The following is a 24,262-nucleotide window of genomic DNA, read 5'->3' as shown; positions in this document are numbered from 1 at the left end:
AGAGACGAGGCACGCTGGCAGTTCTGACTGTCCTTTATTACTGAGAGCAGGGGCTGCCTCCAGAAAACGAGGGGCCCCGCTCCCCAAAAATAGGATTCTGCAAAGAGGCGCCCCTGCCTCCGCCGGGGCCGTGCCCCCCCCTCCGCCCCCGCCTCCTGGGATCACCCAGTGCGCCCCATCCACAGCACACCCGCTCGCCGGCCGCTCTGGGCTTCATCTTTTTTTTTTCTTTTTTCATTTTTTTCATTTTTTTTTTCGTTTTTTTCTTTTTTTCTCTATTTTACACACCAGTTGGATGTTACCGTCACATGAAGAAGAGAGATACCTGAACAAGATAACGGCTAAGAGCTCTAGAGTTAAAAATGAACACACAGCCCCGGGGAGCCCACCCTTCCCCGAGGAGCAGGGGGGGCAGGGGGGGACGGGCACCCCTGCCCACAGACCCCGCTTTTGGGGACCCCGGCACAGCCCGACGCAGTGCCTGGCACTGGGGACCCTGCCACCCCTTGGCTTTGTGCGCGAGCCCAGCTGCAGCCCCTTCCCCAGGTGCGTGAATCTCCTCTGTTATGTTAAAAAAAGAGAGAAATGTGGTAAAAATACAAATGTCCCTAAAAGCATTATTATTACTGTAGTAGCAGAATTATGACTTCTCTCCAGATTGTCCGAAATGGTCTAACGGGGGGGGGGTCTCCGGTGGCTGCCGGACACTTGCCGGCGGCAGGACAGGGACGGTGCCACCGTGTCCCCAGGGCCACTTGTCCCCCCACAGCGAGTCCCCTGTGGCAGAAGGAGGGCAGGCAGCCGGGGCGGGGGACATGGGGGGGCAGCATCCCCTTGATGGCTGCTCCTTGTTTTTTTGGGGGAGGTCTGGCGCAGGCTCCCCCATGCGATGAATCGACCCCGGTGGCTGGGGCTCAGCCTGAAGGGATGGCACCGATGCTCGTGGGGGTGTCCCAGCTGCGGGGCACCCCAGGGTGCCTGTGCCGGGGACGCTGTGACGCAGGGACGATGCTCGTGGTGCTCTAGGTGGTGGCACCCCGGTCTCAGGCTGGTCCCCATGGCGGGGCGGTGTCCTTGGCACGTGTTGGGTGACACTGTGGTGGCCACAGGAAGACTGGGGTGCAGAGCCCGGCCCCTTCGGTGTCCCCGCGGTGGGCAGGGGGTGGCCGTGCCCTACCTGAGATGGCTGCAGAGGTGGCAGCAGCCCCGCTGCGGGAGGGCTTGGCCAACGTCCCTGGCATGGGGACACCCCGAGGATACATGCACACGCTGGTCACGGCATCCCTGGTGGAGCAGGGAGCCCTGGGGAGGGACAGAGTGGCATCACCTGCCGGGGACGTGTCACAGCCAGCGCTGCTGCCGTCCTGCTGCATCCAACGCCACCGGTCCCTGGCACATGGGGGACACCCACCGTGGTGACAGCGGGGAGCCAACGGGGAGGCGCGGGCACCTTGGGGACGCCACTGCTGGGTGCCAGCCCCCGGCAGCCAACAGCTGAGACAAGGACACCGTTCTGCATGGCGTGGGGACGGTGGCACCCGCTCCATCCTCAGGCGGGACCCCCCCGTTGGGCACTCGTGCGGGCCCCAGGCCACCCCGTGGGGATACGGCCAGGGTGCAGCACCCCTGGGTGCCACTGCAGGGGGGACGCAGTGGCATCAGGAGTGTGGGGGACGTGCCGGGACGGAGGTAAAGCAGCAAACCCCGCTGGAGGCAGCGACAGATGTGCCCGCTTTGGCTAACGAACTGTGGCATGGCTTCCGATCCCTTGGGTGCCCCAGGGGTTGGGGGGGGAGCGGGATGGGACGGGGCAGGGTGCGGGGACGTCCCCGGGCAGGACGTGGCTCCCGCTGGGGCGACGCTGGCGGCTGGGAGAGGTTTGACTGGGCTGAAAGGGGGTGAGGCAGGACCCCCCCTCGCACCGGCAGCTTCCCAAAATGTGGGATGACACTGGTGGGGGTGGGCCGGCGGGGCCCTGGGGACGGTGGCTGGAAGCACTCACAGGAGACCTGCCCGGCGCTGGGGATGGGGACGGGGGCGCTCCGTCCGTCTGTCCATCCGCTCCCCACCCTCCACCGCAGGGCCACCGCCGTCCCGCCCCTGTCCTGCCCCAGGGCCGGGGGGGGGGCTCAGGCTTTCAGCTGGTGCCACTGTGCCACCGCCTGCCGGGGCCGGGCGATCATGTCCTTCCAGTGCTTCACCTCGCCGGGGCCGCTCTTCCAGGACAGGTAGATCTGCGGGGACACGCACCGTCACGCGCCGTCCATCTGTCCGTCCGACCCTCTGACTGCCCCCTCGGGTACACCGGCACCTCCGCCCCTCACCCGCGGTGTCGTTCCCCCCCTCCCTCCCTTTCCCCGGGTTCGATCGGGTGCTGCCGCGCCAGGGGCTAATTGCCTCTCTGCGGCAATAACGGGGATGACTGCGCTCGTTTGTCATCGTTACCCTAACGAGCCGAGCGCCGCATGGATTCGGCGTCCATCAAACCCGTCCGTTTTTTGGGGCCGGACCCACCTTGCCGATGACATCGTTGCGGCTCAGCCTGTCCTTGTCCATGACGGTGATGACGATGGTCGTCTCGCGCAGCCGCTCCGTGGGGATGTCGAAGGAGAAGGACTCGTTGAAGACGGGGTTCAGGCACCGCTTCATCACCACCGTCTTCTTCTTCTCCACCCGCTTGTCCTTGTACATCAGCCACACCTTCACGTAGGGGTCTGCCGGGGGGGACAGCACGCGGCGCTCAGCCCCTGCCAGGCACAGGGACAGGGCCCGGCACCCCCCGGTGGGTGTTGGGGGGCGATGCCCGGGGCGCTCGTACCTGACGTGCCCCCGATGTCCATGGCTTTGAGGTTCCGCGCTTTGATGATGTTCACCACGATGGAGTTGGCGGAGGGGTTGTAGCACAGCGACAGCAGCAGCTCCCCGCGGCTTCCCTGGGGGGGCCGCAGAGGCCGTTAGGGCCCCCCCGCCCCGAGACGGGCTCCCCAAAGGCGCCCGCTCCTCGCTGCGGTGCGCCCAGCCTGGCCCCAGCCCCTCCAGGTGCACAAACACCTCCGTGTCCCACCACGGGACTGGGGTGGTGGGCTGGGGACACCCAGAGCCACCCCAAAGGTGGACTTTGGGACCGGGCAGGAGAAAAAGGGGCCACCCTCGGGGGCGGACATTTCTGGGGTCATCGCCAGTGGGACATCTCAGGACCGTCCCAAGTAGGACCTTTTTTGGGGCCATCCCCAGTGGGATGCTTTTGGGGCCACCCCCTGCGGGATGTTTTCTGCTCCTGTTAGAGACAGGAGAAAAGGAAAACTTTAATTTTAGACCTCCCTGAAATATCTCAGCCTGACCCCAAATGAGACGTTTGGTTTGGGCTACTTAATGCCTTTCTGTAACTGCTAGATGGGGACGACGTGGCATGAGCAGCCCCGTGTGGACACCCCGCAGGAGCACCCGAGCCAGCACGCGCCCCCAGGGTGGCTCCAAGACTTGGCCCCTTTGGGACACTGCGGGGACGGGGGCAGCCCCCCCCGAGGACTGTCCCCACGGGCCTTACGCTGCCGTCGCTGCACGGCTTCAGGTCCTTCCAGAAGGTCTGCATCTGGGTGAGGTCCACCTTGTTGAGGGGGATGGACACCTCCCCGATGGGGTCGTTACGGCTGAAGCGGTCGTAGTCCAGCACCTGGAGGTACAGCACCCGCTGCACCACCTTCTCATAGGGGAACCCTGCGACGGAGACGGAGGCGATGAGGAGGCAGCCCAAGAGCTGGGAGAGGTTCGCACCGACAGTAGCTGGCGGCCCCTCTTGCCACCGGCAGCCACCGGAGAGCCTGCCCCGGGTGGCGGGGCCCGGCAGCCGCTCCGCCGCCATCCCGGTCCCTCCCGGCCCTTACCCTCGAAGAGGAAGGTCTCGTTCCAGTGCGGGTTCAGGTTCTTCCGCTTCACCTTGGTCTCCAGCTTGTGCTTCTTGTCAGGGAGCAGGTAGATCTTGACGAAGGGGTCGCTGGTGCCGCTGAAGTCCTTGGCCGGCAGCTCCTGGGCCTTCATGATCTTGACGGTCAGGGTGGACTCCTGGAAGTTGTAGCCGACGCTGAACTGGATGCGGCCCAGGTTCTCCCGGCTGGAGCCATCGTGGCCCTCATCGTCCTCGGAGCCCGGGGAGAGCTGTGGCGGGGGAAGAAGGGGTCGTGAGTGGTGGACATCTAGCTCGTGGCCATTTTGGCCGCGCCGTGCCAAGCTGGAGCCACAACCACCACCCTGGAGCTGCGTGTGCAGGGCCCTGAGCGCCGGCGTCTCCGGCCCTGCGGCGGGAGCTGTCAGCGGGCATCAGCCTCTCCCGTCTCACCCACAACCGTCCCCTCGGATGACTCCTGGCTCCGCTCCGCGGGGACGGGGAGCACCAATTAGCCAAATCCCTCCTGACAGCCCGCCCGTCACGGCCCCGGCACAGCTCCCCGTGACGGGGACTCAGCAGCACGGGCTGGGACTGCCGGGGGGGGGTGCGAGGGGATGCCCGGATGGGTGCAGGCGAGGGACAGAGGCCGGCGCCCCTGCCCACCCGTGGCACCCACCATGAGCATCTCGCTGGTCAGGGAGTTCACCAGGTCGGAGACAGAGGAGCGCGGCTCTGTCTTGCGGTCGGACTCGTCGTTCTGCGTCTGCCCGGGCACGGGTGCGGTGTTCACCGCCTTGCCGCCGGCTGGCAACCTGGGGAAAGAGAAGCAGCGCCCTAGAGCGGGGCCGGGGAGACCCCGAGGAGATGCCCGCAGCCTGGGGTGCCCCGGTGGGCCGGATCCAGGCAGAGCCGGGCTGCGGAGATGCCGGCCACCCACAGCAGCCTGTGGGCATCCCTGGCGGTGCCAGCCCGGTGCCAGTGCGCAGGTCAGTCCCTCACGGCCAGCTCAGCGGGCACACCGTCAGCCCAGCAAGGCGCAGCCACCGCCCCCGGCCACCTCCTGGCCCCAGGGGTCCTCTCCAGCACCCCCGGCTTTGGCTGCGCCCACCCAGTGCTGGCTGTGTGGCCGAGCCCCGGCGCTTTGTGCTGCAGCTCAGTGCCTGGCTGATAACCATCCCCTCTCTGGTCACCGCTGACCCAGGGCCACCTTCCCTGGTGTCCTGCAGCCGGAACACCCACCCCGTCTGTCCCCGTACGGGTCTCGGGCGCCTGTCCTGGCAGCTGCGGGGATGCTGGGCACGGAGCCGGGGGGAGCTGCAAACGGACAGAGCAGCAATGGAGGCGGGCGGGCACACACCGGGACCACGCTGCCGTGACGCACAGGGACAACGGGGGACACAGGCACACGGCGGTGGGGACAGACCTGAGGAAGGAGGGGACGTGCGCGTGCACACGCACTTGCGCCCTGGCCGCGGGGATGGCACAACTCCTACACAAGCCAAGGCACGGGGACAAATTGACAGACGGACAACAGGCGCAGCACCAGGACGCACGGACCTTGGCAGCGCTGACCCCGGGGTGGCAAAGCCACGCATGCACACAGGACGCCCACCGACACGGCAAGCACACGCAGGCACGCGCCAATGGAGACGCCGGAGACCTGGGAGCAGTGGGGATGGAGGCGGCGCCGGGGGGGTGGGCGGGTGGCGGGGGCTGTGGGCTGTGGGCAGCCCCCTCACACAGGTGTGACGGCGCACGGGGAGGATGAAGAAACTGAGAGCTGGAGAGGCAAAGTCAGGTTAAAAACAGAGTGAAGGCGGAGGAGACAGCGGCGGTGGGGCCAGGCAGGTGTGGTGTCGCTGGAGCTGCCTGGGCCGCGATGTGCGCCAGCGGCGGTCGTGGGCCAGCAAGAGAAAGGGAGGAAGAGCAAGAGAGAGGAGGAGGAGCAGCGTCTTCCACCACGGGATGGCCGGCCTGGAGGGAGGGAAGGGGAGAGAGAGGAGCAGGGTGGACAGAGAGCTTGGCCAAAGGCACAGGAGACGAACCGAGGCGCTTGGCTGGAGCCGCTGGGGATGGGCTAGAAGGAAGAAGCCAAGAGATGGGGACGGAGGAAACGTTTCGAGGCGGAGGAGTGCCGGTGGGGAGCTGTCCCCTCCGCCGGCCGAGCCCCACGGGGCCGAGGGGGCAGGGGAAGGAGATGGAGGCATGACGGCCATGCTCGCACTGTGATGGCGGGGACGGGGCTGCGAGCGGCTGCGCGGCGCTGGGTAGGGGGGGAAGTGCTAAAAACATGGAGCGAAACTGAGCCGAGCAGGGTAAAAATAGCCGGTGGGCGAGAACGGTGCCGGTTCATTAACACGCTGATCACGCGGGGAGGCAGCACCCGCCTGCTTCGCACCTCCCCAGAGACGGCATCGACACCGCCCGGGGCTGCTCCGCTCCTCGCCGCTCGGGTCCGGCCGGGCTCTGCCACCGGCGCCAGCCGCGGGAGCTTTGGGCGGCCCCCGGCAAGGAGCCTGGTGGGGCCGCACGTCCCAGGGAGTGCTGCCCACCCCTGGGCACCAGTGGCGGATGAGAAGCGCGTTGGGATGCGATGCGTCTCAGCTGGCAACGCTTTATGGGGTCCCCGCAAGCCTGGCCGCGCCGTGCCCGCTCCCTGCACGCCCCCGTTCTCCTGGCACGGCGTCTCTGCCCTGCTCGGTGCGACGGCCGCCCCAAGCCCCCCCGGCATGCAGACAGCACGACGCTGGCGGCGATGAGGATGGGGATGGACGGAGGGAAGGCGGGGAGGGAAGGAGGGGGAGGAAGGGGTCGGGGTCTGCTCGGCGTCGCCGCTCCAGTGGCAGGACCGCGGGGGCCGGCGAGGAGAGCTGCCAGCGTCTGCAGACGTCGCCGTGCCCGCTGCCTGGCCGCTCCAACCTGGGCGCTCCGCGAGGCCGGCCTCCTCCTCCTCCTCCACCCTGGGTGAGGCCCTGGTCTCCTCCTGCTGCGGGACTGCCCTCTTCCTTACTCATACCTCTTGTCCCCCTGAGCGTTCGGCTGGTTCGGCTGCGTCCCAGCAGGTTGCAGGTCGGGGATATTGGCAAAGTCATCTTGCTCTGAGAGTCCCAAAACCAGGGATAACACCACCATCCGGCCTTCCCTGCCCAGGCGGCCCCGCACGCGGGGAGGAAGCAGAACGGGAGAGAGAGAAAGAGAGAGGAGAACAGAGCGTCAGGCGGGGGACCTGCTGCAGCGGTGGCCCCGCGGGCAGGGACAGCCGGGGACGGCAGCGTGGGGAGCACTCCACCACCGGCCCCTGCGGAGGAAACGGAGTCTGGGACGGGCAAGGGCTGCGGGGAGAAAGGTGCCGGCTCCTGCCCAACTCGCCCCCAGCACCACGGCCACCCCTGTCCTCGGCCGGTGCCGCCAGCACGGCATCCCGGGGCCCGAAACTGCGCCCGCACCGTGGTGCCGGGAGCCGGGCGGGAGGGTAAACAGAGCAAAGAGCAGAAGCAGCAGAAGTTAATGGCTCCGCAGCGCGGCGGCGGTCAACGGCAGCGGCTCTGCGGCGGGGAAGCGCCGCACGCTCGGCACGGCCCTGCTCCGCGGGGCCCCCCCGCCAATTAGGGCTGGAACCGGCGGCAAGGCTGGGTAAACAGAGAGGAACACGACCCTGGGGATGGCTAATGAGCCTCATCTATAAATCAGGAAGCCGGCAAATGGAGCCGGCGAGGAGGCTGCCGGTGGGAGAAAACAGGCTGCGCGGCGCGGCGGGGCGGAGAGGGGCCGCGGGGCTGCTGGAGGTGTCCCCACCAGCGGTGAGAAGGGGACAAATAAAAGGGGGGGGGGGTGCGCAGCTGGGAGGAACCCCCCAGGGCGTCAGGGGCCAGCGGAGGGCACCGTGGGGAGGACAGAGGAGGAAGGAGGGGACGGAGTGTGCCGAGCAGCGGCGATGTCATGTGCCGAGATATGGGGACAGCGCGGGGCGCAGATTAGTCCTCGCCGCTGGAGGCTGAAAAGCCAGCGCTGATAGGGGAGCTGCGTCTGAGGCAGATTAAAGATCACACGCCTCCGGCGGCTCCCACCCGGCTGCCCGTGCAGATCACAGCCAGCGGAAGGCAGGCGGGCAGGCGGCGATATCGGGGCCGCGCAGCCGGTCGCCCTGCGTGGGGGCTGCCCCCCCAGTGTCACCCCCACCGCCCCGGGGACAAAGCCGGAGCATCCCTGCATCCCCGTGCTCCCTGTGGAGCGAAGGGTACCCGGGTGCCACGGATGGCAAAGCCAGGGTGGGAGGCGAGCCGGGGGAGTTTGGGACCCCCTTCCCCAGCCCCCCGCGCTGGGGACGGAGTCCCGGCCCCCAGGGAGGCTGCGATGGGACAGGGGGGACCCGGCGCTCGCCGCCAGCCGCGCGCAGCGTTTACCGAGCCTGGAGGCACCGCCGGGGAGAGGAAAGGACCGAGAGCGAACTTACAGGAAGGACTTCATGTCCAAGCCGCGGTTGCGGATTTGCCCCACCACGTGGTCCCAGCTGCCGGGGTTGGAGCGGCTCCGGCCACCAGCTGTCCGATGCTTGGAGCCGGCGGCGATGCCCTGGCGCCCCTGGCCGCCGCGGGAGCCCCGGGGGTTGCCGGCACCGGAGGAGCCGCTGTGGGCCTGGAGGTGGCCCAGGCTCTGGCTGGTGGTGGGCTGGCTGTGGTTGCCTCGCTGGTGCTGGCTGAGGGGCTGCTGCAGACTTTGCTGGCGCATGAGCGTGCGGGGCCTCTGGCATTTGGGGTCGCCTGCTGAGGTGGGGATATACTCAAGGGTAGTGGCTGTGGACAAGGTGGAGTCCTCGAAACTTAGGGAGAGGAAGGGCAGAGGAGAGGAGAGAAAGGAGAAGAAGGTGAAGGGGCAAAATTGGAGGAAGGAAAAGAAGAGAGTTAGAGAGAGGATGCCCCAGCGCAGGGAGCGCTCCGGCAGGGGCCAGCGGCTGCAGCGAGCGGTTCCTCTGCCTCCCGGCCGCGGCACGGCCTCCCCGGCAGTGCCAGGCTCCCGCGCTGCCGCCATCTCGCCGGCCGCCCCGCTGCTGCCTCCCGGGCGCCGGCGGCGAGGGGCTCGGTGCCCTCCTGCTGCCGCGCCGCCTTCCCAGCGTGCCGGCCGACCGACCTCGTCTGCGAGCTAATTAATTAGGCTGCTGCGTGAAGGCGAATCCCTCGGTGCCCGCGTGGCGCCCGCTCACGTGCTGCCAGCCAGCCAGCCAGCCCCGTCCCCGTCCCTCCCAGCCCAGCACCCAGCCCATGCCGCGGGGTCTCACAGCCTCGTCATCCCCAAAGCACCGTGCCGGCTGCGGTCCCTGCAGCGATGGGGACTGAGCCCCAGGGCAGCAAGCCGGGTGTCGCCGGGGCCAAGCCAGGCAGCAGGGGGGCGGTGGGGACGCAGCACCGGGGAACACGGATGGGCTTTGCCCCGCCGGTGAGGGGGGACGAGCAGGCGAGCGGCGGGGATGCCCATCACTGCCCACGCAGCCAGCCCCATGCCGGGGCTGCAGGCACACGGGGCGCAGCCAGCGCAGACCCGGGAAGGAGTGCGATGCCCATGGAGCTCGCGGAGCTCGTGGCTTGTACCAGCGGTGGGACAGGGACGGGGACAAAATGCGTGGCCGGGTGCGCGCCTGGCCGCACCGCTGGCGTGCAGAGCGGCTCGAGGGAGACGCAGCGCTGACAGCGGGTTTTTGCAGCAGCCGCCCAGCCCACCAGAACAAGGGGTGTGCAGCCCAGCCAGCCTGGCAAAAGCCCTCTGGGGGTCCTCGGTGCACGGGGAGCCCCCCCGGCACAGGAGAGTCGCCTTCAGCAGCAGCCCCCCCACCACAACCCCGGTCTCTGCGCTGCCCTGGGGCTGGCCGGGCGATGGCTGCAACCGTGGGGCGAAGCTGTGCCGTCGTGCATCGCAGCAGTGGGGAAACAGAGAGGGGGAGAATAAAATAAAATAAAATTAATAAAAAAAAAAAGAGGTGAAGAAAGAGTGAGAGGTGAGAGAAAGAGAGAGAGAGGGAGGGGAGTGGAGAGCTGGGACAGATGCGGCCCCATGGCCGGGGCCTGGAGGCACGCGGGGTGTTGAGCCTCCCCCGCGCCTGCCGCCGACCTCCTTTCGGTTTCCTATCAAATCCTAAATTAGTTCAATTTACAACCTCTCCGTCACAGGAAACTAAATCTGGCTCTGCTCGGCCCCGAGCCAGCTGGAGGCGCGGGCTCTGCCAGCACCATGCCATGCGGGAGCCGGCTGGGGACGGGGCACTGCAACCCCCTTAAGCCCACCAAAATCGACCCCCTGTCCCCAGCCTGGGATCCCCTGGGGCCTCCGAGTGGCCGTAGGATGGTGGCACCGGGCTGGCACAGCAGCCTGCTGCCGGCACGGATCATACCCAGGATGCCCAGCATGAAAGAACCCCCCCCAAAACACCTGAAGCGCAGCAAAACATGACCATGAGCAGGCTCTGCAGAAAAGATGCTGAAAAAGCCTGCGGGCATCACAGCCGCCCCCTTAACCCTGCCCCTGCCAGACTGTGCGAGCGGAGCCCGTGGCGGCAGCTGTCCGTCCGTCCATCCGTCCGTCTGCCTGGCTCCCAGCCACCCGCAGCCCCTGCCTGACTCCCTGCCGTGGCGGTGCTGAGCCACCCATGGGCGCGCGCTTGCACAGCAGCTGGGCGCTGCCCCGGGGGGTTTCCCCTCTCTGCTGGCACCGCGCAGGGAGACGTCCCGTGCCGGACCATCTCCTTGCGCTCTCCTTCCCCTCTCGCCTCCCGGTGCGTCCCAGCATGCCCAAAATGCTCGCCACTGCCCGGTGCTGGGCTCAGCGCCTGAGCGAGCAGGGGCTGCTGCAGCCCAGTGTGGGGGGCGCGGAGACCAGAAGCGTGGTCCCACCCGCACGGCCACGTCGGTGGTCGCAAGCTGAGGACGCCCGACGTGCTCCCAGCCTCTCCGGCTGGTGAGTCCTACATGAAGGCCGTTTTTTCTCCTAGCCCTGATAATCCTCGAGCTTTGCCCAGATCTGCCCCAGCATCAGAGCTGCAGGCGAGGTGCCGGTGCCAGGTCCCGCAGCAGCACCACGGGTAGGAGCAGCGCCATGTGGGGACGGGGCTGGCGGCGCTGCGCATCCCCACGACGTCCCCGTGCTGTGGGGACACGGCTCTTGCCCCAGGGGCGTCACCGAACTGCTGCCCCCAGCCCGGGCACCCATCCGGGGGGGGTGCTGTGCCGGAGCGTGCGTGCTCACTCACTTGGACAGGCTGAGCTTCCCTGCAGCCAAGTGGCTCTGCACCGTGTGCCAGCGGCCCCTCGCCGCCTTCCCCATGCTGGGCTCGCTGTGGGCAGAGATGCTGCTCCTCATGCCGTCCTCGCCGCCGCGCTGCTTCTCCCCAGGGCGGCCGTCGCGCTCCCCCGCCAACCCCGCGGTGGCCGACGCTGTCAGCTTAGCCCCTGATAACAGAGAGCCACTGGGCCGGGCCGGCGGTCGGACCCCCCCAGACAGACATGAAGAGGGGCCGGACGGACAGACGGACATGTGGGGGAGCCGTTTTGTATGGGGAACGGGGTGGTGGGGGGGGACGAGGATGGGGGAGAGAGAGCCAGAGGTGGACAGACAGACAAGAGACGGACAGACAGAGAGAGAGAGAGAGAGACATCAGCACTGCAAAAAAAAGAAAAGGGAGGCCCCTGGCCGGAGGGTGCGCGGGGGGGGGGCTGGTGGAGGTGGCAGAACCAAAAAAATCCAAAATGAAGGGGGGGAGGAGGCGGAGGGGCCCCGGGCCGGGGTCCTGTCCCGAACGCGCAACCCCAGCCCGTGCTGCCGGGGGGCCCCGGGGCACCGGGGAGCGGGTGGGGGGGGGTTGCTCGTCTCCATGGGGCTGCCCATGGGGGGCCGGGGGGAGGAGGAGGAGGAGGAGGAAGGCGCGTGGGTGCTGCCCATGTACTCACTAGACGCGAGCAAGCCCGGTAAGGAGAAACTCACTTGAGGGAAAGGCGCGGGTCACCATACGGGGCGTAAGGTGAAATGTTTAGTATAAACTCCTTGGGAGGGTACGAGCTCCATTTCTGCTGCACTGTGTTGTCATTGTTATTCCAAAAGTCTCTGTCTAGATCGCTACAGCGGCCGGAGACGAGGGGAGAAAGAAGAGGGAAATACAAGAGAGAGAAGCTGAATTCCTGCCGGGGGGAGCGCAGCCCCCCGCCCCCGGCCAGCCGCTGCGGCCGAGCCCTGCGGAGAGAAACGGACAGACGGACAAGCAGGCAGGCGGACGGACGGACGGACGGAGCGGGGCAGAGCTGCGGAGAGACAGGCTGGGAAGGAGAGAAGGACGCAGAGGGGTTAGAGAGAGCTGCCGGCGCTGCGACCCCGCACGTGGGCTTGGGCAGGGGGCCGCATCCTGCCATCCTCGGCAGCCGGGTCCAGAGGCCGACGCTGTGCCTTGAGAGGGGGGTGGGAGACGAGCGGCGGTGACGGGAGGGGGCTGTGCCCGGGTACCTCGATGCTGGGACCCCCCCATCCCCTCCCTTTTGCCAGGGTGGGGAGATGGGAGCGGATCCCGTGTCTCCTGCTGGCACCGAGCGACAAAAGCAGCGCTCGGTCCTCGCACAGCTCCCAAAATGCTGCCGGCTGCACAGGCAGAGCCGTGTGGGATGTGGCCCCGTCCCGGATCGGGATCTCTGGTGTCTGCACCCCACCGAGGCTGGGGTTTGCGGCAGCCCTGGTAGGGACCGTGGCTGTTTTCTGCCCAGGGCGAAGTGTGCTCCATCCCCGCGGCGCTGCACGGTGCCAGGGGGTGCAGGAGCGCAGCCGGGGGCCCCTGGCTGCCAGCCCCCCATATGCACCCCAATTCCGCGCTCCCTGACACGCCCCTGGTGGTCCCAGCTCTGTGGGGCACTCCATCCGTGGGGCAGGGCTCAGCACGCCCAGCCCGGGGACACCGCTGGGGACACCCACGCCAAAGGCCGATAACTCCCCATGGGTGACTGCAGGAGTGGGGGGTGCTTTGGCACGACAGGGGGACCACCCAGCACCCAGCCTCCCCAACCTAAAATCAAGCCCACGGGAGAGAGCTGGGCAAGCGTCCGCTGACGCCCTTTTGGGAGCAGAGGGGACAGCCACCTCTGTCCCCAGGGAGGGTCCTTCCGCGGCTGGGTGGGTCGGGGCACCTCGATCCCGGTGTCCCCACACAGGTGACGGCAGGCAGGGCGCTGTGTGGGCTGTGGCTGCGCCGGGGCCCCCGCTGGCACCGCAGCCCCTGCCCCTCTCCTCCCGCCCTGGCACGTACTTGATGGTTTTCTTCTCGCTGCGGCCTCGGCTGGAGTCTGGGGTCCCCACGGTCTCCAGGGACGTCTTGTAACGCTTTCCCTATGGGGACAGCAGAGGGTCATGGGCAGCATGGAGCCCCCACCATGGCTGGGGGGGCTGCACCTCGTGCCCTCCATTGCTTTGGCACCAAATTTTACCCTCGCCTTCACGGCCTCCCGTGGGTGCCTCCTGCCCAGCGGCTGGCTCTGTCCCCATGCTGGGCACCATCCCCAGGACGGAGCAGCAGCTGCACCCTGCACCCCGCCACAGGGCAGGAGTGTGTAATTTTAGGCTTAATTGAAGTTGGATTAATTGAGTTCACCTTCCCAGCAGAAGGGAAGCGGTGCCATATGCTAACAAAGCCGCGCTCGCTCCTAACTGGGGCTTGTAATCAGGGCGCTGCGCTGTGATTTCCTACGGTGGGTTCGGCATGCCGCTCTCTTCCAGGGCGGACAAGAGCGCAATTAATGCTGATTAGTGAACGATTAGGAGCAGCGCTGCAGGTGCCCGGAGACTGCAGCAGGACGGGTGAAGGGCTGGGGGCACAGACCAGCCCCCACCACGGCACCCCGGGGCCTGTCCATGGCACGGTGCCCACGGGCGCACCGCCGCCACCGTCCCCCGAGGTCTGCCAGCACGGGGCTGGCGGCTCAGCCGGCTTGGCCATGGCTCCTGGGTGCCATCGAGGTTTGGGGACACGGCTTCCAGTTCCCAGCCTGGACGTATTCCCGGCCGATTTCTACTTCTCTGCTCCTCTGCCAGCTTTGCCCTTCGCCTCCCACGTTTCGCGCACGGGCACGCTCACAGGAGCCGCCGCCTCCCTTTGCGGGCAGGCCTGGGTCCCCCTCCCCGCCACGCCGCGGGGGCTCTGGCCGGGGGGGTTCTCCCGTGCAGAGAGCCGCAAGAGAGAAACCGCTGCCTTCGGAGCACTTGACCCAGATTTGGATCTCGTTGTGAAGGAAATGCAGTCAGGGCCGGGCAGGGTGGCGAGGGGGCTCAGCGACGCCGAGCGCCCCGGGGTGCAGGAGGTGCTGGGGGGCACAGCCCACGGCGGGGACGGGGACAGGGACGGGGACGGGGACAGGCTGGCTGCCTTCCCGCCGGGCTCTAGCAGGAAAGAGCGCGCCGAGCAGGACAGGGGCCAGATCGTTGCAGCTTGTCACAAGCGTGTATCTATACGTATTTGGAAACTTCCCTCCATGCCGCACAAACAGTTTCACCCAAACATTTAATTATCGCCTTTCCTAAAGAGCAAAATAAAAGCTGCAGCCGGCATCGCCGCAAACTGCGCTCGGCAATGGGCTCTGCCTGCAGGCAGCCCCGCACCCCTCGGCCCTCCATGGGGCACGGCCACCCCGCTGTCCCCCCCCCGCGGGCACCCAGCCCCAGGGCCACTTACCAGTCTGCGCTGGCACCACTGGCAGATGCCACACAGGACGATGGTGACGCTAAGGCTGACGGTGATGATGGCTGAGACGAGGATGACATCGCGGGAGGGGGCCCCTGTGGGGGAGCAGAGCAGAGCTGAGGTGGGGGACGGGGAGGGACGGCCCTTCTGGGGACCCACGGCCGCCCTACGGCACCCACGGCCACCCCAGGGCACCCCCGCTCTGTTCCCCCGCTCTGTGCCCTGCGTTGCAGCCCGAGAGCCCCCCGCATTCACCCCTCTGGTCAACCCGCTGGGGGCCATGGCGCAGGGAGCTCCCCCCCAGCAATAAATGCGATATGGGGACCCGGGCACGAGAGGGGAGGGAGACACCGGGGCCATGTGGCGGCCCTGGCCGAGAGCCCCTGGTGCCACCCCGCTCCTCCCCACGCCTCTCCCCGCTGCAGCGTGGAGGTTTGGTGGGACCACAGCCCCACTCAGGCCCACCCCTGTGTAGGACCCCCCCTGCGGTGGCATCCGTGCCGTGACATCCCCGCTGCCAGCGTGGGGTGGGGACCGGCCGCCGCTCGCGCCCCAGCCAGCGGTGGGAAGCAGCGAGGCCGGAGCGAGCGTGCCCGTAGCTGTGCTGCAGTATAAATATTAAACAATAATCGTTAATAATTAATTCGCCCGCAGACCTTGTTATTGTAATGAAATTTGCCAGCGGCTCAGGCGCTCGCATGAGTCAGAGAGGCAGGATCCAGCGCCCCGGCATCCCCCCCGTGCGTGGTGGGGACCCCGGCGCCCCGCTCCCATGCCTGCTGCCCGCAGAAGGACGAGGGGTGACAAAGCGGCCCCAGCACCGGTGGCCCCCGGCCTCGGGAGGGAATAAAACACAGAGGCAGGGGTGACGGTGGCAATGAAGAGGAGTTTTACAAACGCCCCAGAAGCGGCTGCCTCGGACGGAGCTGTGTGCCTGCTGAGGCTGCGAGGTGGCAGTGCCAGCCCCGGGGCGGTGGGGACGGGGCTGGGGGCTCCCTGCGGGCTGGGGTCCTGGGACCACCGGCAGCCCCAGCCCACACACACACGCTGCCTCCTTCCGAAACCAGGCCGGGGGGGCTCCAGCGCTCGGTCACGAGGACCCGTGAATAAAACTCGCTTAGCAACTGTTGCCTAGGAGGGAATTTGGGACCAGCCCTTGATTTCAAACATTTATAAACTGCAGCCAGAGAAGCTGCTGGGGGCGCAGAGCGCTCGGCACGGGTTAACGGGGCAGCCTGGTGTGGGCAGGGATGGGGGCGAGCTCTCCTTCTGCCCCCCAGCTCACCCTGCTGCTCGTCCCCATGGCCCTGGGACCTGCTTGGTGACACGGTGACACGCAGGACACCTCACCTGCCGCTGCACCGGACCCCGGGCAGGGGAAGTGGCATCCCAGTGCTCCCAGTCCCCAGCATCCCCAGTCGCCCTGCTGGCCTCCCCAGCAGCTGGGGCTGAGCTTCTGTCTCATCCCTGCAATGCTCCCGGCCACCATGTCCCTTCCGTGTCCCCAGGGGAAGGGAGGGGGGAGCCAGGCGGGACAGTGAAGGGCTTTGGGAAGGCTCAGCACGCCCTGAGCAAGGCCAGGCTGGAAAATGCCAGCTCAGCTGCTCCAAAAGAGGCGAGCTAATGGATGCGGTGACAGCGACCCCGTGCCGGTGGCGGCTGTGACCCCCCCGGCTTAGCCAGCAGCTTCAGGAGATGCCACGGTGCTCGCAGGGTCAAGTTCATCTCCAGTATAATCCGGTAAAGGGAAATAAAAGGGGAGAAGAAAAGCGGGAAGGGATGCGTGCTGCCTGCACCGTGGAGCCAGGGCTGTGAGGATTATCCTGCTTAGGCAGGAGAAATCGGGGATGCTGTCACCAAGGGGACTTTGGCTCCTGCCGGCGCCACGCAGTGCCGATGCTCGATGCCTGCCCCGGTGACACCAGCGGGGACCTGCCCCCCCTGTGGGGCCACGCGCCCCCAGCACCAATGGGGAAACGCTAGCCTCCGCTGCAGCAGAGGTTTAAATGACTTGTTTTCTGGGCAATTAGCGCCGCTTAATTAGACAGAGAAGCTGAGCTCAGAGCTCCTGGCTGGTCCCCAGACACGGGCGCTGCCTGGGGCGCAGCAGGGTGGTGGGGCGGGGGGGTGGCACGGGTGGGGACGCAGCCCCGCGAGCGGATGGCAAACACAGCGCTGCTTTCTCCACGGGTCTCCTGCGTGTGCCGGTGATGGAAAGGGCTGGGAGCAGGGGGCCAGGGTTTGGGGGGGGGGGGGGGCTGCAGAGCCATCAGCCACTCCCAAGCACGAGCGAGCGCGCAGGGAAATGCGAGAGGGATGATGGTTTCCTAAGCGCCGCGTGAGCCGGAGATGCCGTGAGATCGGCCCGGCGGAGGCGAGAAGTGCTGATGCCAACGGATCTGACACGCAGCGGAGCGGCGGCACCGGTGCTGCCGGGGGGGCGGGAGGGGCAGCAGCGGGTGCTGGTGCTCCCTGGCCCGGGTGGCGCTGCATGCCTCCGTGGCCCTGCGCACCGCAGCTCTGCAAGATGGGCTTTGCTGGAGCTCGGCACAGACAGACCCAGACCCAGACTCGACCAAAAGCCCCCCCGGGGTCACCAAGCTGCTACCACACACCGCTGGCCCTGGGCAGTGCCTCCCGCGTGGCAGTGGGTGGGCAAAGCACCTGCGAGGGGTACCTGGAGGGATCGCGGCTCCTGGCCACTCTCCCCGGTGGAAGGAGCTGGGAAGTTCTCCCAGGGACAGAAAGGGCTTGGGCGAGCGGTGGGCGCGAGCCGGCAGCATCCGTGGGCACGGGGCTGGCTCTGACCTCCGGTGCCTGCTCCACAGGTGCCCACCCTGCACAGCCTCGCAGGGCTTTGTTTTTGGGTGCAGAACCAGGGGAACAGCCAATTTCCCAAACGATTCCTGGGGAGGAGAAACCAAAGCTGTGCAGAGCTTCCCCCCCCCCCCCGCTTCCAAAATACATCCCCACCCCACCCCGCCTGCTGCGCTCTCGAGAAGCGCCATCAAAGCCTCTCCCGCAGCCGGCGTGCCACAGCTCCACACAGAGAAACTTCTCCGCGTGCCAAGCCGCCTTCCGCCACGGCGCGGGTGCCCAGCGCGCCCGCCCCATGCGCCAAGCCCCGCGCCAGCCCCGCGCCTCGCCAGCCCGGCAGCGGAAGCGCACGCGCTCGCGGAGAGGGGGAGCGGGCGAGGGTGCCAAGCGAGCCGTGCCTTGCAGCCTCAGCAGGACGAGATGCTGAGCCCAAATGGGGGGAACGGAGAGGGGACACGGCAATGATGAGGAGCAAAGGGAGCGTGATCCTGCCCGGCACAGTCTCAGAGCGTCCCTGTGCTCCGCGGGAGGGCTGTGCCGTGCCGTGCCGGAGGCCGCGGGGCGGGGAGCGAGGTGGCCGCTCTGCCACACCGGGGCTTCCCAGATGCTGTTTGCCTGGCGCCAGGCCGTTAATTCCTCCTCTGCTCATCCTCCCACTCATTTGCTAGATATTTCCCAAACCTCTTATTTTTAGGCTGCAGCTGAGAAGCTGTGAATTTGCAGCTTTCGCTCCTGTGCGGGATGCCGGGCGCAGCGTGGGTGGGATGGGCAGAGCGGGCGGCGAGACCCGGACCCCACGGCGGGCAGGGGGAGAGCGGCCGGGGTGCTGGGACGGAAACCCCCTGAGGAGGGGGCTGTGACCAGCGCTGTCCCTGGAGGGGAGCACGGCTGCGTGGCAGGGATGTTGGAGCCCTGCGGCCGTCCCGCCACCCTGGCAGGTTTCTGGCCGTGGTCCTGCCACCCGGCACCCGTCTTCACAGACAACGCGCCGAGCGCCGCTGCTCACCGCACCAGGCGCGCCCGGGGCGAGAGGGAAGGGAACAGGCGTCTGCTCTCCATCTGTGCATCTGTCTGTCTATCCGTGCGTCCCCCTCTCCAACACATCCATCAATCTCTCCAACCATCCATCCCTCGTACACATCTGCTTCTCCATCCAGCCATCTGTCCAGCCCCCGGAGCTGTCAATCTGTCCGTCTCTGCCTCCCCCACGTGGAGCAGCCTGCCCTGGGGGGCTTTGTCTCCAGACCCCCAGGGACCTCCCTCCCACCTCTCCAGCCCTCTCCCCCAGCGCTCAGATGCCTGCTGCTGCAGCGATGCCGACAGACCGGGGCCTGGCAGGTGCCTGCTGCCGGAGGTGGCACCGTTGGCTCTGGGAGACGAGGATGCCCTCCCACAACACCAGCACTGCTCCATCCTGGTGCCAGGAACCCTCCTGGCGTGCAGGCTGTGTGCACGGCACGGTCACTGGCACTGCCACCGTACGCGGCACGTGCAGGGCGGTGAGGCCGGGTCCTGCTGCCCCCAGGGCACGATGTCCCCATGCCCACGGCAGCCAGGAGCACCCGTGCCCCACTCCAGAGCAGAAGCTTGTGGTAGAGGCAGAATCTGGCACGTGAGCACACTCTTCCCCCAGTGGTCTCCCATGTCCGGGCTATTTTTGGCTCAGGATTTCCGGAGACGCGTATGGTTTCTGTGCTTCGTGGTCCCCACCGTGCTGCTCCTCCCGACAAGTGCCCGCCCCCCCAGCCCCTCAGGACTTTCTGTGCCCGTGGGTTTCCATCCATCGCACGAGGCGTCACCCTCCCTGTTTCAAGCCCACCTCCTGACATCCTTGTGCCGTCCCTCACAGCTTCCCCCACCTTGACCTCTCCCATGCCATCTCCCCCAAAACGCAGGCACACTCCGGTTGAGCACCTGCATGCACAGCCTCGGCCTCGCCCCCTCCTCCTCCTCACCCCTGCGAGCCCCCTGGCAGCCCCCGGCACTGTCCAGGCAGTGTCCCTAGCCACCAGCGTGGGGATGGGAGCCCCTCGGAGGGCTTGGTGCCAGGGGCTGCGAGCGCACGAGGGATGCTCAGCATGGTGGCAGCCTCCAAAACAGAGGCTGGTGGTGCTGGGGGAGGAAGGAAAGTGCAGGAGAAGAAACACGGCTGGGAGGGGAGGAGAGAGGAAGGGAATAACAGCCCAAGGAACGCCCTGGGGACACGGAAGGACTGGGAGACCCCAGGCTGCACCCTTAGCTATGTGCTGAGACCCCGGGACAGCAGGGATGGTCCCCTATGGGGCAGCGGGGGCTGCCACCCACCAACCCCCCCAGCCTCCAGTGTCCCACGGCGCGCAGGCGGGGCGACGTGCATCCCACCGCGCCCTGCACCGCTGCGCTGCGCCCTCCCTCCCTCGCCGCCCCAGCCTCCTCCATCGCCCCGGCTCCGTCTCCGTCAGCGCCACCGGCCGCTTCCCTTTCAAACCTCATTAACTCCCCCCAAGGTGACCCGCTCCCTCCTGCAGCAGGGCCGCAAGCCGAGCCACCCGGGGACGCTGCGAGGGGACAGGGGGACCCTGCACGCTCACGGGGCACCCCGAGCCCACGGCTAGGCGCACGGCAGCCCTGCGCGGCGAGAAGGCCGGGACCGCAGGGTACGGGAGGAGCCCCCCGAGCCCTCCAGGGACACCCCTGCAAGCCCCCGGCCCCCCAGCCCTGTTCCCCGGAGCCCAGGTCCCCGCTCGGCCCCCGCTCGACGCCCCGGCTGGCGCTCTGCCTTTGCACACAGTCCCTGCGCGCCAGCCCTGCTGTCGGCTCTTCGAAAGCCCTTCCCCTGCTGAATTCATCTATAATAGATATTGTAGCTGAGCCCCCAGGGGCCGGGGGGTGGCAGCGATATTATCTGCATCTGTCTTCATTCCCCTCTCCCCCGCCCTTCCCCGGCAGGCTGAAAAGCCGCGAGATCAGGCGGAGGAAAGCCGCCTCCAGCTCCTCTCCTGCTCCTTGGCGCGGGGGGATCAGCCAGACCTCCCGGTCCCCGTCCCCGCACCCCCCGCAGCCAGCCCTGCCCGTCCCCGTCCCCGTCCCGCCGCCTCTGTGGGCAGCTGAACTGCTCGGGGGCGGTGGGCAGGGAGCCACAGCTGGCAGCACCCAGGGGTGAGCGAGAGCCCGGGGGGCTCAGCACCCCCACAGGCACCCCACTGCCATGGGGGATGGGATGGAGCCACCGGGGGGGGAACATGGGCGCTGCCAGAGCTGGGGACGATGGGGTGAGGCTGTAGAGGATGCTCTGGGGCACAGGCAGCAGCACGAAGCCTGCTCTGGAGGGGCTGGGGGCCAGCAAAGGGGGGAGCCCCAACCCCCAGCAAGGCAGGAACACGGGGGGGTGGCAGGACAGGGAGGGGACAAGGGTGCTGTGCCCGCGCTGTGCGGGATGCGTGGCTGCAGCAGGTGCCTGGCTCCCAGCGAGGCTGGCCAGCCCGCGAGCGCTGCCAGCCCTCCGCTCTTTGTCTGCCTTCCCCCGGCTCCGCGCTCCCCCCTTCCTCACGGCCCCTTCGCGCCAGCCCCCCTGCCCGCCCCCAGCCATGCTCCTGACGGCATTTCGTCTCCTTTCTAACCCGGCTCTCAGCTTTTGTCCCACCCTCGGCACCCGCTCCGACATCCCCCGGCACCCGCCGTGCCAGCGCGCAGCCCTCCCCGAGACAGCGCCGGGGGAAGGCGCACACAGCACTGGGTTATTTATCCACCGCCTCCCAAGGGGCCAGCAGAAACGGAGCCCGTGGGGACGGGGACGCAGGTGGGGACCGGCGGCCGCAGCTCCCAGCACCTGCCTGGTGTGTGGGGATGAAGCCGCTGCCCGGAGAGGGGACAGCTGGCACTGGCAGCAGGGACGGGGGGGACATCTTGCCTGGCAGCACGGCGTGTGGCAGGGCAGTGGGGAGGGGGGGCACCGGCGTGGGGGACATCGTCCCCGTGACACAGAGGGCACCTTTGGCTTCAAAGCCAAATCTCCAAAGCTTTGCCCTCGGCCGCAGCCTCCCTGACACGCCGCAGGGCGCGGTACCGCGGGCAAGGGCCCTGCCAGCGGCGCAGCCCCCCCAGCCCCCCAGCAGGATGTGGCTGCTTTGGGAAGCCCCCCCGGCTCGGTCCCGATTTTGAACACCCCCTGCAGCTGCCCCCTCGGGCATCCCCCCATCACCCACCAGCAGCTCCCTGCCCTCTGAGGCTCCTTTGCCCCAGGCACGTCACAGATGGTGGCAACGTTTCCCGAATCACCCCAGACATCCATCCGCCCCCCAAAACACACAGGGAATGCCGGGGGCCACCGCCACCGCCCCGCGCCCCCCAAGTGGGCTTTGCCCACAGACGAGTGCAGCACCGGGCTCGGGAGGGCTGACGACACCCTCTGCCCAAGAAGGGTCTCTCCCAAAACCAGGGCACCCCCATGTTCTCCATGCCCCCCCAGCACCCCACGCAGCCCGGCTCTTCCCAAACCCAGAGGGGCTGCCAGGAGCAGGGGCAGACGCGGGTGCCAGCGGAGCAGCAGCGCAGAGGGAAGCAGGGGCACCGATGAACGGAGCAGATGGTGTCCTGCTGCTGGGCACCGCAGCACCCCGCTGCCCCGCAGCCAGCCTTGTGGGGACACCCCTGTGTGCGGGGAGAGCCAGGGACAGATTTGGGGGAACAGAAGGGGTCTGCGCCCTGTTCCCACCCCAGCAGCTCAGGCTCTGCCGTGCAACCTCGCAGCCTGGCACAGCAGCTGGTGGCCTAGCGTGTGCCAAGGGGGACACATGGTGGGGGCAAGGGGCAGGGGCAAACTGGGGGCAGGTGCAAAGTTCGGGGGGAAAATCAACTCGGGCGCAGAGCTCGGGCTCTGGGAGGGAAGGGCCACGCATAGTGCCGGCGGGGACCGGGCTCACGTCCCCCCTCTGCCACCACGCTGCCGGGTGACCTTGGCCAGGCCATCGGCGGTGTCGCGCTCCCCTGTCCGCAGGGCGTCCCATCCCGGTGAGGCTGTGGGGATGGAGCGCCGTGGGACCGAGCTGCTCCCGTGCCGCAGCAGGCGGGAGCGCCGAGCCCCATGGAGATGACAGCTTCCACTCGAAGGCTGCTCACCGGGGCCGCCAGCTCCCGGGCAGCGCCGGCGCTGTCACCCGCCACGGGTGACGGGTGCGTGGCGGTCCCCGGCGTGGCCCCACGCTGCCGCTTCCCGCAGGCCTGGCTCTGCCAGCTGCCTGCAGCTCGCCCCAGCAAGGCGCGCCGGCAGCTCCTGCGCTCCCTGTGCTCCGCCACATCCCCGCCGGCACGTCCCCTGCCACCGCAGGACACGCCGTCCTTCTGCCCTCTCCCTGGGCCCGGGGACCCCAGGGGTGCGAGCACCCGGCGAGCTGCCGCGTGCCAGCGGCATCCCTCCTGCCACCCTCGCCCGAGACCACCCCGGCGGTGTCCCGGAGCCCTCGAGGCGAGGCCGAGCGATGCCTTCAGAGCATGAGCTCAGCAAAACGGCGGAGGCCAGAGCCCCCTCCCCAAGCCCTGGCGCGGTGGTGGCGGCGCTGGAGGAAGGGGGCCGGGGGACCCCGGGAGGCGAGGGCTGGGGAGGGGCTGCGGGGACGGCACCGGGCGCTCAGCCTCGGGCTCCGGGCGCTACCCGGGCTGGGGGGCGCCGGCCCCGAGGGTTGGGGCAGTGCCGGTGGGGGGGGGGTGGCCGGGGAGCCCCGGCCCCAGCGGCTCCGCAGGGCGGTGACTCGTCTGGGAGCCGCGGCGGTGACTTTGTCCCCAAAGTGCCGTAACTCCCGGCCGGGACCTCCGGCCGAGCCGCAGCCGGGGAGGCGAGGGGGCGGCCGGGCAGCCCGGGGACGGCGGCGGGGGGCGGCGGCGGCGGTGGTGGGGAGCGGTGCGGGCAACCCGGGGCTGGGCGGAGGGGGGGCGGCGGCGACCCCCGGTGCCCCCCCCCCCCCTCCCCGTCCTCCCGGTGCCCCCGGCGGGCTCACCTGCGCTGGCAGCCTCCGGGTCGAGGTACATGGTGGCGGGCGGCGGCGGGGCGCGGCGGGGCCGCGGCTCATCAGACGGCGGCGGGCGGCGGCGGGGCGGGCGCGGGGGCCGCGGGCGGCGGCGGCGGGGCCGCGGGGGCCCGCATGCGGCGGCGGGGGGCCGGGAGCCCCGCGGAGCCCGTGCTGCCCGCCCGCTGCCTGCCTGCTGCCGGGCGCGCGGGTGCGTGTGCGTGTGTGTGCGGGTGTGCGCGCGTGTGCCCCGACCGCGCATCCACTTGCTGCTCGCTGCTGGCGGGAGAGGAAACTGCAGCCGCCGGGGAGAGGCGGGGGGGGGGGTTTGGAGGGGGGGGCGTCGGTGCCGTGAGCGCGGCGAGAGGGGGCGGGGGAGGGGGGGGGGCAGCGGCGCGGCCACGCGTGTGCACCGGGTGCCGCACACGCCCGGGGCGCCGCGCACACGCCCACGCGCGGTAAGACGCGGGGGCGCGCACGGGGCGCCGCGCCCACGCGGGAACGCCCGGCCCCCGCACGCCCACGCGGGACCGCGGCCGGGCGCCGCCCGCGCGCCCCCACGCAGCGCGCCCACGGCGGGGGCACCGCGGGCACGGGGCGCACACGCGTGGGGGCCCACGGGCGCGGCGCGGGCACGGGGCTGCGCACACGCGCGCACCCACGCGCGCACACGCCCCGCACGACGCCCCAGCCCCGCAGCTTCCCCGAGCGGCCCCGGTCCGGACGCCTCCAGGCCCGGTTTTCCCGGTGCCGGGGCGCGGCGGCCGCCGCCGGGGCACTGCGGGCAGGGCGGCAGCGGCGGGCGGAGGAAAACCCGGAGCGGAGCCGTGGAGGCGCGGAACGGGTGCGAGCCGTGCGCTCGCTGCCTTCCCCCCCCCC

At 68.8% G+C, this 24,262-nt stretch overlaps 1 protein-coding gene across 10 annotated transcripts; it reads right to left on the bottom strand.

Moving 5' to 3' along the window:
- Window positions 1-16: 16 nt before the first annotated feature.
- SYT7 (synaptotagmin 7) lies at window positions 17-23,502 on the bottom strand. Of its 10 annotated transcripts, XM_083836972.1 has the most exons (13): window positions 23,375-23,502; window positions 14,577-14,680; window positions 13,158-13,237; window positions 11,855-11,986; window positions 11,124-11,339; window positions 8,340-8,705; window positions 6,903-7,028; window positions 4,563-4,698; window positions 3,885-4,155; window positions 3,548-3,717; window positions 2,819-2,933; window positions 2,515-2,714; window positions 17-2,234 (listed from the first exon to the last, which is right to left on the bottom strand). In XM_083836972.1, the coding sequence occupies exons 1-13, from the start codon at window positions 23,403-23,405 to the stop codon at window positions 2,130-2,132; spliced, it is 2,052 nt and encodes a 683-aa protein (XP_083693098.1). In that variant the 5' UTR covers window positions 23,406-23,502; the 3' UTR covers window positions 17-2,129. The 10 variants fall into 10 exon arrangements, with proteins under 10 accessions (XP_083693098.1, XP_083693095.1, XP_083693101.1 ...); XM_083836969.1 differs by lacking the exon at window positions 23,375-23,502 and having other exon boundaries at window positions 14,577-16,719; XM_083836975.1 differs by lacking the exons at window positions 6,903-7,028; window positions 8,340-8,705 and having other exon boundaries at window positions 23,375-23,501.
- Between the last annotated feature and the right edge of the window lie 760 nt (window positions 23,503-24,262).

This window comes from Anser anser (assembly GCF_964211835.1).
Source record: "Anser anser genome assembly, chromosome: 5".
NCBI classification, from domain to species: Eukaryota; Metazoa; Chordata; class Aves; order Anseriformes; family Anatidae; genus Anser; species Anser anser.
This window is presented reverse-complemented; position numbering and strand designations above follow the sequence as displayed.

What these genes read in the sequence shown, in the direction of transcription:
- SYT7 (XM_083836969.1), bottom strand. Translation starts at nt 15,080, where the DNA reads ATGCCACCGCAGGGGGGGTCCTACACAGGGGTGGGCCTGAGTGGGGCT. An exon ending in AGCGAGAAGAAAACCATCAA is followed by an intron (nt 11,987 to 13,157) that starts GTACGTGCCAGG and finishes CGGCCGCTGTAG; the next exon opens with CGATCTAGACAGAGACTTTT. An exon ending in GGACATCGGGGGCACGTCAG is followed by an intron (nt 2,715 to 2,818) that starts GTACGAGCGCCC and finishes CCCCCCCGGCAG; the next exon opens with ACCCCTACGTGAAGGTGTGG.